The following is a 12338-nucleotide window of genomic DNA, read 5'->3' as shown; positions in this document are numbered from 1 at the left end:
ATGAACCCCATTTGTTAAGAAATGTCTAATCTGTTTAATATGCTGTTCTGTTCATTAGTATTTTGGTGAGGATCGCATCAGTGTTCATAAGGGATATTGGTTTGTAGTTGTCTGGCTTTGGTATCAGGGTAATACTGTCCTCATAGAATGAAAGTGTTCCTTTTTCAACTGTTAGCAAAATTTTGAGGATTGGTATAGTTCTCTTTTATATATTTAGTAGAGTTCACCAAAGACGCCATCAGATCCAGGGTTTTTCTTTCTTGAGAGACTTGACTACTGATTCAATCTCTTCACTAGTTACTGGGCCTATTCAGATTTTCTGTTTCCTTGTGAGTCTTAATAGGTTTTGTGTTTTAGGAATTTGTCCATTTCATCTAGGTTATTCAGTTTTTTAGTGTCCATTTGTTCATAGTGCACTTTTCATATAGTCTGTTTTATTTCTGTAGAAACAGTGATAATATTCCCACTTTCATTTTAGCATATATTTCTTTTTTTTTTTCCTTAGTCCATTTAGCTAAAGGTTTGTCAATTTTGTTGATCTTTTTGTAGAACCAAATTTAGGTTTCAGTAATTTTAATTTATTTTTTCTGTTCTCTATTTCATTTGTTTCTGTTCTCATCTCGGCTGCTTACTTCTGCTAGCTTTGGGTTTAGTTTGTGTTTTCTTTTCTGGTTGTTTATTTCCCCCTTATTTTATCACAAATTTGAGCGTGCTTTATATACTGGCCTAAATGGTGCTGTATTTTTTCCAGGTAGTGATAATATTTTGGATCTCTTTCACTATCTTGTCTGTTTAGTACTTCCTCTTTTGTTTCAAGAATTTTGCTATTATAGTTGGTACTTCAGTGAATAAAATTCTACATATGTTGCTTTTTGTATGTAGATATATTTATAGACTAAAACCTGAAGTGGTATTTGTGGGTTGGAGAGTATCTGCATTTACAGTTTTGGTAGATACTGCAACTCACTTTTTATGGAAATTGTACTACTTTACACTTATATCAGTAATATATGTGTTTCTCAAAGCCTCATTACCAGAGAGCATTGTCAAACTTTGTATTTTTGTCTGTTCAATGGGTGGGAAATGGGTAAAAAAATGTTATTCTATTTAGAGTAGATGTCATATGACCATATTTCTCAATGGCTTATCATAACAATCTCCCTGGATATTTATTGAAAGAATTCCTAAATTCCTAAGCCGTTTCATGCAATCTGTGTCTGTATTTTTAACTAGTGCTCAAATACTTGTGATTTGGTGATTTGCCAGGTTTAGAAACATAGCTGTGGAAGACTTTGCATCAAAGTGTGTTCCTTGACACCATCTGGAGTCGTCTGGAATGTATGATTGTATGATTCATTGTATGAATCAACTTGAACATAAGAACCCCAAAATCTTATTCTAAATTTTTGCAGCATTTAAAGGTATATGTAGATGAAACGGGCATTGTCTTTGAGGACAACTGATCGCTCATCAGATGTCATCCATAAAGTTGAGAGATAACCCATTTTATACTCTTCCAGATTTCAGTCACATTTCTAATACAGCTTACTAGTGCGTTTAATTCTTCCTGCAGTTGGTTATCAAAACTTTTACATTACTGGTTTTAGATTTCATATTCATCTCTAATAGGTTCTAACATTACTGTCTGGTAACTTTTGTACCTGTGTTGTCAAAAAGCAATATTTTTTGTGGGGATGACAATTTATATTTGCAGAGAATTTTTGTGTGTGAAATTTTGTGGCGATGACTGTCCATTTCTCTATTTTCAGAGAATTTTCACTTATACTTTTATAAACATCAATTAGAATAATCAGTGCAGCAAAGTTTCAAAAATTTCTCTACCTTGCTATTGTAAGGCGCATGTGGAGAAAAAGAGTGAGCCGGGCAGTCAGGCAAGAGAAGGAAATTTATTAGAGGGAAAACGAGAGGGTGACTGGCCTTTAAGGAGATCCAGTGTCCTCCCTTTCTAATGGGGTCTTCTTACACCCCGCCATTGAAAAATTCTCTGAAGGGATAGTTAATTTTTAGCCTGTTGCTGAGTCCTGTAATCATGTAGCTGGAGGTCTGGAATCCAATGGTCTCGTAGCCTTGAGTAGGTAGGTGCCAATTCCTTCCTCCTTCCCTTATTCCTAAGAAAGAATGAAAGTTTTGAAGTAGAACTTCTGAGAAAAAAAATCTTAATTTTAAATTGTATCCCTTGGACCCTGATACAGAGGATTAACAGAGAAGGCAATGGCACCCCACTCCAGTACTCTAGCCTGGAAAATCCCATGGATGGAGGAGCCTGCTGGGCTGCAGTCCATGGGGTCGCTGAGGGTCGGACACGACTGAGCGACTTCACTTTCACTTTTCACTTTCATGCATTGGAGAAGGAAATGGCAACCCACTCCAGTGTTCTTGCCTGGAGAATCCTAGGGACGGGGGAGCCTGGTGGGCTGCCGTCTATGGGGTCACACAGAGTCGGACACGACTGAAGTGACTTAGAAGCAGCACAAGAGGGTTAAGGGGCAGATTTCTGGACTCTGTTTCAGACTTATGTTTCAGTTTCTGGGTCTAGGACTCAATTTCTGTTATTAACAAGATTTCCAGATTATCCTTATGGACTTAAAAATTGAAGATGCTAGGGCTCACATGGGGTCTAATTGATAAGATGGCTCATTATGTCTGCCTCGCAAATGAAGAATAAAATCACGGTGATCTGCGAGACTGACCAAATTGCCCAAATGGCATTTTGTTTTCTCACTGGCCCCTATCTTCTCAAAGCTGTGAGACCACCAGATTCCAGACCTTCAGCTGCGTGACCACAGGACTCAACTACAGGCTAAAAATTAACCATCCCTTCAGAGAATTTTTCATTGGTGGGGTATAAGAAGGACCCCATCAGAAAGGGAGGACACTGGTTCTCCATAAGAGCCAGTCACCCTCTCTTTTTCCTCTAATAAATTTCCCTTTTATTGCCTGACTGCTCAGCTTACTCTTTTTCTCTGCACTCGCCTTAAGACACGATGTTTGAGAACCTTAAGCAGGTTTTTTACTATGGTAGTACTCTGGGCTACTTTTCTATAGAACATTTCAATTGTTTCCTGTGCTGTGAGGTGATACCTCGTTGTGGTTTTGATTTGCATTTCCCTGATGGTGTTGAACACCTTTTCCTGTATCTGTTGGCTGGCTGTCTTTGTGAAAATGTCTGTCCAGCTCCTCTGCCCAGTTTTTAATTGGATTCAGTGTACAGGTCTTTCAGCTCCTTATTTAAATTGATACCTCTGTTTGATGCAATTGTAAGTGGAATTTTCTTAATTTCTCTTTCTGATAGTGTATTTTTAGTGTATAGAAATGCAACAGTTTTGTGTATGATTTTGTATCTTGCAGCTTTACTGATTTTATTAATTCTAATAGTTTTTGGTGAATCTTAGGTTTTCTTCATATTTATAATGTGTTACCTGTAAATAGTAAGTGTTTTACTTCTTCCCTTCCTTTTGGAAGGGTGCCTTTTCTAACTTTTGCTTACCTAGTTGTTCTGGCTAGGACGTCTAGTAGTGTATTGAGTAAAAGTGGCAAGGTGGGATTCTTGTCACTGCATTTTATACCCCCCTACCCTTTTTATGCTTTTGATGTTACAGTTTGCATCCTTTTATCTGTGTTGCCCTTAACAAATGAGTGTAGTTACAGATGTTTGATTTTTTGTCTTCAATGATTATTCTAGCTTTATAAGTAATTAGTCCACCATCTTTATAGCTTTAGGCTATTCTAAATTTTCTATATTTACTTTTACCATTGGGATTTAAACTGTGTTTTCCTGTTACTAATTAGCACCTTTTTGTTTCAACTTAAATCTCTAAAATTTCTCTTGAGGTTGGGCTAGTGGTGATAAACTCCAGTATTCGCTTGTCTGGGAAATTCTTTACCTCACCTCCAAATCTGAAGGACTTTCAGGGTGGAGTATTCTTTCAGCTGTTAGTCCCTTCTGTCCTAGAGTTTCTGCTGAAGAACTGCTTAGTCTTTTGGGGGTTCTCTTGTGCATAACAAGTTGTTCTCTTGTGAGTTTTTAAGAGTCTTTCCTCGTCTTGACGTTTGAGTTATAACATGTCATGGTGTGGGTGTCTTCATCTCTTTTTGGAACTCCCTGAGCTTCCTGGATCTGAGTGTCTGTTTCCTTCCTCCAGTTAGGGAAACTTACAGCCATTGTTTCTTCAAATTAGTTACCTCTTTTCCTTCAGAGACCCTTACCATGCGAATGTTGGTAGCATGGTGGTGTCTCTAAGTCCTTTAAGCTGTTTTCATCCTTTTTTCTTTCTGCTGCTCTGACTTGCACCGCCCTGTCTACTGGTTTGTTTCTTCTCTTCTTCAAGTTAGTTTCTTCCTGCATTCTGCTTCCTCTAGTCTGCTGGTGAACCCTCTGTCATATTTTTTCAGTTTTCATATTTTTTAGTTTTAAGATTTCTGCTTGCTTACATTTTCTGTGTCTTTTGAAATTCTTACTTTGTTCATATGTTGTTCTCCTGAACTTAGCCTCTATTGTAACTTAAAACCTTATCGGGTAAATCGCTTGTGTGTACTAAGTCCCCTCAGTCATGTCTGACTCTTTGCAACCTCATGGACTGCAGCCTGCCAGGCTCCTCTGTCCATGGGATTTTCCAGGCAAGAATACTGGAGTGGGTTGCCGTGCCCTCCTCCAGGGGATCTTCCTGACCCAGGGATCAAACCCATGTTTCTTACGTCTCCTACATTGGCAGGCAGGTTCTTTACCAGTAGTGCCATCTGGGAAGCCCAATTTTTTTTATTGAGGCTTTATCTTGGTCTTTTGTTTGGATTCTGTTCTTTTGTTTCTTCATTTTTCTTGACACCCTTTTTTAGATAAAACAGGCACCCCATCTGATCCTGAATGACTAGTCTCATAGGAGATGAGCTTTCTCATTCAGCCCTGCACTTGTACCTTGTTGTATCTCATACCTTTTTAATTTTCCAAGCAGCCTACTGTATTGCTTTTGGCTCTCAGTAGCTGAGGCTGTGCCCGGGTCTGTCACTGGCCCAAAGGGGAGGATCCCAGTCAGCACCTAAATTCAGGCTGGTGTGAAGCCAGACCCAGACCCTCAGGCAGCAGCTTTTAAAGTATACAAATGTTCCCTCTACACTGAGCCTGGCAGGAGAGCCAGTTTCCTGTGTCTGTTTGCTGCAGTCCTGTTGAGCTGAGGAAGACAAGCCCTACTGACTTCCGGAGCGAGGCTGTCCCGGGATGTTCCCTATAGGTGACTACCTTGGCACTGGGTCCTTTCTCAGAGACACTGGCTACCACAGATGGGGCAGAGGGGGGTGCAGAGATGGGGCCTGCTGGCCCTTCCAGTCTTTGGAGAGAATTATAGCCCCTGGGTGTATGTTTAATTAGAAGCCTGCTTGCTCTTCAGGCCCCAGCTATGAAGATAAGGTAATAGATCTCTTCTAGAGAGTCTGGGGTGTATTCAGTCTGCTGTCTTCACACTGTGCCCTGGAGAGAACCTGTGAAGAACTGTTTTCTCAGTAGGCCAGCTGATGGGGCACCAACTTGAAATGGGTTTCACAGTTAGACCATCACGGGGTCGCACCTGGGTGCAACCAGGACCAAGTGAAAGCCCTGTTGTCCTCCTCAACAGACACAGCCCACTCTTGGCTTGTCAGTGATGGGGCACTCAGTTAGGGTCTCCCTGGATACCTGAAGCTGCCTTTGGGGTGAGTGTGTCATATGGGTTCAGTCCCTCCCAGGTGTCCGTCATGACAGCCGCTCTCTAGACCAGTTGCCTGCTCCTCATCCGTAGGAGCACTTGCAGTCCTGTGGGACCCATGAACGGACGTCTTGCTGACCATCAGAGCCTGGCTATCAGGAGGCATCCCTGGTGGCAGCTACAAAAACCAGAGCACCTGATGTGTTGCGCTGTTGTTTTTTTTTTAATAACTGGTTCTGCAATCCTGAATTTCCATCATCCTAAGATTTCTTAAAAAAAAAAAAAAACAAAAAACCTTAAGACTAAACAAGTAGATAAGTATTGTTTTAACTTTAAAATGATCGCATGGTTTTAAAAAATTTATTTTTATTTATTTGGCTGTGCTGGGTCTTAGTTGCAGCACTCAGGATGTTTTAGTTGCTGCTTGTGGAATCTAGTGTCCTGACCAGGCATTGAACCCGGACTGCCTGCATGGGGAGTCAAAGGGGAGACCAGTTTAGTGGGTGGTTTGAGGGAAGGAATGAGTCAGTAACTCAGAAAATGATGAGTACTGCCATTTCAGGTGATACTAACTAGATGACTTTACCAGCAGGTTTCCTACTTCAAGAATCAAAGCATCGCAGCTAGAAAGATATTCACAGATAAACCGCTATGGTATTTGAGTCCTTGAGGTCTTTGGTCTGTGTGCATATTTAAAGGAAGTTACTGCAACATTGCCCTGAGGAGGTAGAGGTCAGAAATCTTAATGCTGAGGCAGAATCCTCAAGTATTATTTGTCTTTAGATGTTCTGGAAAAACCCTGAGACTGTTCCAAGCATTGAGAAGCTTCTTAGTAGAATCCAAATTGGGGGCCAGTGCTGGAGAAGACCGTCTTGAGAGTCCCTTGGACAGCAAGAAGATCAAACCAGTCAATCCTAAAGGAAATCAACACTCAGTATTCATTGGAAGGGCTGATGCTGAAGCTCCAATACTTTGGCCACCTGATGTGAAGAGCCGGCTCATTGGAAAAGACCTTGATGCTGGGAAAGATTGAAGGCAGGAGAAGGGGACGACAGAAGATGAGATGGTTAGATGGCATCACCGATTCAATGGACATGAGTTTGAGCAAACTCTGGGAGATGGTGAAGGACAGGGAAGCCTGGCGTGCTGCAGTCCATGGGGTCGTAAAGAGTTGGACACGACTGAACAACGGCAGTGGGATGCACAGGGGTACAGAGGCCTTGAACAAGGCATGGAGAGATTCAGGGAGGCTGCAGAAAGCGTAGAGCGAGCCAGATCTGGGCTGGGGTCAGTGAGGAGCACCAGTTCTTTCCAGGAGTTAGACCAGTGAAGCCATGCTGTCACAGTGAGGAATGTGATGACTGGAGTAGATGCAGAGGGCCTGGAGCACTGAGAGCTAAGCTCCCCTCCTCCTGGTTCTCCAGGCAGCTGAAGGGAAGGCCTGGACCGAGACTCCTTTCTTCACTTGCTACAGTGTAGTGTTTATCTGATCGAGTCCTAAGTGAGAGTGAAGTGAGAATTTTGACACTGATGTAATGCAGGTATTTTCAGAATCCTCTTAAATCTCATTAGTGGTCATTCTGAAATTCCAACCATAATTGAAAGGATATCCAGTAGCTTTGTGGTTCTTCACAGAGGTCTGAGTGTTTTTCACACTTCGCATTAGGTCAAAGATTTAAATACACCATACAAGTGATTCAGAAATAATGCAAGAATTTATTGTTCTCATGGAAAGCTGTTAATAGTGTTGTTCAAAGTAGTGGCTGCTGCTGCTAAGTCGCTTCAGTCGTGTCCAGCTCTGTGCAACCCCATAGACAGAAGCCCACCAGGCTCCCCCGTCCCTGGGATTCTCCAGGCAAGAACACTGGAGTGGGTTGCCATTTCTTTCTCCAATGCATAAAAGTGAAAAGTGCAAGTGAAGTCGCTCAGTTGTGTCCGACTCTTGGTGACCCCATGGACTATAGCCTACCAGGCTCCTCCATCCATGGGTTTTTCCAGGCCAGAGTACTGGAGTGGGGTGCCATTGCCTTCTCTGCAAAGTAGTGGACTTGTTGGGAATTCCCTGGTGGCCTGGTGGTTGGGATCCTGGATTTTCATGGCCATGGCCCAGGTTCAGTCCCTGGTTGGGGAACTGAGATCCTATAAGCTGCATGGCAAAAAAAAAAACCAAACAAACCCAAAAACCCAATGAAGGAGTAGACTTACAAGACAATTATTTTGCTCTCCCTTATTTTGATGATATTGTCTAAAATATTTAATAAACATTTGTTTTCTGTCAGAATAAGACATTGTGTTAGACAAATGTGGTCCTTGATCTCAAATAGCCAGAGTTAAACATAAAATAGCTATACTGAAAGGCAGAGGGAAACTGCTGAACTGAGAGAAATATCAGACTAAGGTCATCAAAGGTGACCTCACAGAAGGGGCTCTTGACTAAGATTGTGATGGAAAAGCCCTGGAAGGACATTCCAGGGAGAAGACAAAGCTTTTACAAAGATCCCGAGGCACAGAAGCACGTAATGCTTGGAGTGAAATTGGATGAGATGAGACCACAAAAATCGTTTCAGGTAAAATGATTGAGGAATCCTTTGTATTTTATAAGAATAGTGAGATTTAAGGTCAGCTTACTTAAACTGACTTTTTAAAGAGTGTAAGTTGGGGTGATACTTGCTGCTGTTTTAAAAGATGCTGTATCTTTTCTAGGCCTGAATGTGTGTGTGTTGGTGGGAGGGGGAGTAATGAGTGACCTCAAAGCTGTTCAAACAACGTCAGTTAATATTTGAAGAAAAGCGTCTGTGGGGAAAAAAATTTTAGAAAACTACTCTGAGTTTTAAACCATTCATCCAGTTCATTTTTGATGGGGGAAAAAAAAAAAAAAAAAAAAAAAAGGATCTTGTAGGTGACCAGTGGCAGACCCTGACCAGTGGCAGAACCAAGAATAGAACTAACACCTGGATTGCTAGTCAGCATTAGTCTCAGTGAATTTAGAATGGTTTTGTTTATGATGTTGATACATGGGTGGAAAGTGTCAATAAAATGTGATAAAGGAGAAAACTTCTAGAGAACTGATCTTTGGAGACACAAAAGGTAACTTTTGTTTTCCTGGATTAATAGGGTTAAGACGTATTTGATTGTGCTTTTTTAAGAATTTGCATTTTATTCACAAACCGAGGCCCTATTCTCCTCTTCAAAACTGTATCATGCTACTTCTCTTCAGCGTTTTATTGGAGGTTCTATTCCAGGGCGGTTAGGCAAGAAAAAGGAATACATAGGCAAAGGATTTAAATAGATGTTTCTTCAGAGAAGATACACAGATTGGCCATCTAGGTTCATGAAAATCCTTAGTTATTAAGGAATTAGGAGTCAAATCTACAGTGAAGTGCTGCTGCATATCCACTCGGACCGCTGTAATTGAAAAGACCGACAATAGCAAGTGTGTATGAGCCCTTTTATATAAGGGACTTGAGCATCTACAGACTTCCATGTATGCAGGGGAGACTTTTAGAACTAGTGCCCCGCAGAGACCGAGGGACAACGGTATTGTAGTGGCCAAGTTAGGGAAAAATTGGAACCCTCACACCTGTTGGTGGGAATGTGAAATAGTGCAGTCACTTCAGAAACCAGTTCCTCAAAAAGTTAAATACAGAGTCACCATATAACCTAGCAGTTCTATTCTTAGCTGTGTCTGAAGACAGTTGAACATTATATGTTTATGTAAAAACTGGGGTGTAAATGCTTGTTAGCCTTATTAGCAGCATTATTCATAAGTTAGAAAGTGAAAAGTCATCCAAAACATCATCGACTGACTGGATCCCAGAAGTGAGTGGGGAAGGGCATGGGGAGTGCCTTGTTGCTGCCCCCGTGCTGGGAGCCTGCTCAGCAGTGCTGGGGACTGTCGCTGCTGCTCCCTGCAGTGGCCTGGCTGGAGGAGGACACTGCAAGTTGGGAGAAAACACCCTTTTCTCCTCACTGTACCTCCAGCTTCCCCATTGACAAAGCTTAGCATCTTCCCAGCTGGAGAAGAGCAGCATTTAAAGGGCCTGTCTCCATCTTCACAGAGCAGCCAGTCGTGGGTGGGTTTTCATTGGGAGGCAGTCAGAGTATCAACCCCTATATCAATTTAGAACATGTTCTGTTTTGTTGGGCTTCAAGGAAGTATTCATCTCAAAATACCTAAACAAAGTTTTGGAGTATGTATGCCTGTAATACTTTGAGAATTTTGTTTTAAATCACTACAAAAAGCAATTCATGGTCACTAAAAGTCGTTGAACAATATAGGAGTGTTTAGAATATAAAAATTCCTTTCCCTTTTATTCCTCCATTTCATTCATGTCTCCTATGGTGTATATTATTTTATATATATACTTATGTAATGTGTGTGTATATATTTTTTTTTGTAATAATGAGGTTTTGTACATAGATAACATGTATCAGCTGTTTTAGATTTCTGTTAGAAGGATATAATTCTCTCTCAGTTGCTAAGCCCTTGTTCTTGTAAACTAGATGAGTCACATAATTGTTCTTTGATTTTCTAAACTATAGAAATGAAGGGACTTGTATTCAGGGAAGTTTCACATTTGTAATGGATATAGCTCGAGAGAAAGGTAGTTGGCAACCATCAGTCAGCAATTTTTAGTATAGCTAGATGGTCATACTCTTTTGTTTTGCAATTTAAATCTTGTGTTAAACGACTTACATATGTTTATGTGTATGCTGCTGGCTCCATGCACTATTTAAATTTCAATGAAGTCTGAATCATAGACATTTTTTGTTGTTTTTCTTTAGAAAAATCCTGCAAAAATGTCTCTGTACCCATCTCTTGAAGACCTGAAGGTAGACAAGGTGATTCAGGTATGTTTTAAATACTTTTCTTCTTCCATGTCCTCTGCCATACATTCTGATTATAGGTGAAGTGAAGTGAGAAACTTAAATAGCAGATGTATTTGTTCAATTTACACTGTATAAACTCAGTTTTTCTAACTAGAACGTTAGAAAACTAGAGATTTCTTCATTTCACTGTGAATTAATGGGTGCGAGATATTTTTTCTTTGAAATGGGACTTAAGACGCTTCGGAAATAACTTGGTTTCATGACTAGTTTTAATTTAAGTACATTTTAAAGTTTGTCTTGTTTAAAATTAGTATGTGTACTGTTGGGTTTTCAGGGATGACCAGTCTTTGAAGTAATTGTCTTCTCCAAAGTTAAACATTATCGAAACGGGGCGGCACGTACTGTTTTAGGAGGAAGAGGAGTGTAAGAAGAGCTCAGTGAAAGCCGAGCAATGTGTCTTTTTTTTTTTTTTTCAGATGCAGAAAATTGTTAATCATACAATTAAAATGTTAGTAATAGAGAAGTAATATGAATATACTTAATACCACTAAATTGTACACTTGGAGAAAGAGGATGTTAGAAGTAGAAAGGGGACACTATTATGTAGCACTAGCCTTTTATTTTACGGATTAAGAGAATGAATCCTATGGATTTTTTTTTTTTTTTGTTTACTTTTAGAAAGTTTTATTTGTCTTTTCCATGACACATGGAATCTCTATGTCAACTTTATATACGTGTGTTTATTCTAATAAGAACTATAATTTATGCCATTGCTTTTTAATAACAATTTTATCAAAAAATTAATGCAAGTAGCATATTTCAGTCAAGGACATTAGGTCTGTGTGTATCTATGTGGTGCATATGTGTCTTTTAAACGTAAGCAGCAGACAGTCTCTGCTACAGCAACAGAGAGTCCTGCTCCAAGTGGCTATGTAAGACAGTACAGTGATTCTAACACTCATTAAGTCAGGCATTTTTGTACTCCTTTGAGTATTAGCTTTGTAAGATAGTTTCTTCTGCTTAAGAAAGTTTGGGATTGGGATCAAGTCTCACTGTTCTGTGAATTTTCGTTACTGGTTTTAACTGGAGATAATTGTAGTGTTTAGTGAACCATCCTGTTTCCAGTTTACTTTCAACTTGGTCTTTTATAAACTCTTATTTCTGAATTTCTTCAGCTGTTATTTGTTTTTCTAATTTGACAAGATAAATTAAACTCCGTGTTACACTTTATTCTGGAAATCTTTTTGATATGATAAATGTGATGAAATTCTTTTCTGTTACAAGTTGCTGTTGCTGCTGCTAAGTCGCTTCAGTCGTGTCCGACTCTGTGCGACCCCATAGACGGCAGCCCCCCAAGCTCCTTCGTCCCTGGGATTCTCCAGGCAAGAACACCAGAGTGGGTTGTCATTTCCTACTCCAGTGCATGCAAGTGAAAAGGGAAAGTGAAGTCTTTCAGTCGTGTCCGACTCTTAGCCACCTCATGGACTGCAGCCCACCAGGCTCCTCTGTCCATGGGATTTTCCAGGCAAGAGTACTGGAGTGGGGTGCCATCGCCTTCTCCATATAAGTTGCTAAAGTACTTCAAAGTTTTTTACCCTAAAGATCATTTTACTAGAGATCTTGGCCTCAGTTTACTCTACGTGAGATTGACTTCCTAATTAATTAGCATAAAATATTTATTACAAACTTGTGAGAACACAATACAAGTGTTTTTTAGACAAAATGTTCTTTAAGGGTAGAAAGAAATCAGCAAAAATAGTAACAAATGTGTGGCTGAAATTGTTAGCCCCCTGGCAGTGATTGGTTGAATGT

The 12338-nt window shown here is 40.3% G+C and overlaps 1 protein-coding gene across 3 annotated transcripts in view; it reads left to right on the top strand.

Moving 5' to 3' along the window:
* The window catches only part of SDCBP (syndecan binding protein), a 53306-nt gene that overhangs the window by 24109 nt on the left and 16859 nt on the right, over positions 1 to 12338 (top strand). For all 3 annotated transcript variants that reach the window (XM_070382373.1, XM_070382372.1, XM_005889168.3), the window contains exon 2: positions 10482 to 10547. In XM_070382373.1, coding sequence (XP_070238474.1) covers positions 10497 to 10547 — 51 coding nt within the window. In that variant the 5' untranslated portion in view covers positions 10482 to 10496. The remainder of the gene's footprint in view (positions 1 to 10481; positions 10548 to 12338) is intronic.

Source organism: Bos mutus, chromosome 14 (assembly GCF_027580195.1).
Source record: "Bos mutus isolate GX-2022 chromosome 14, NWIPB_WYAK_1.1, whole genome shotgun sequence".
Lineage (NCBI taxonomy): Eukaryota > Metazoa > Chordata > Mammalia > Artiodactyla > Bovidae > Bos > Bos mutus.
Note: the sequence above shows the minus strand (reverse complement) of the source record. Positions and strands in the feature narration are given on the sequence as shown.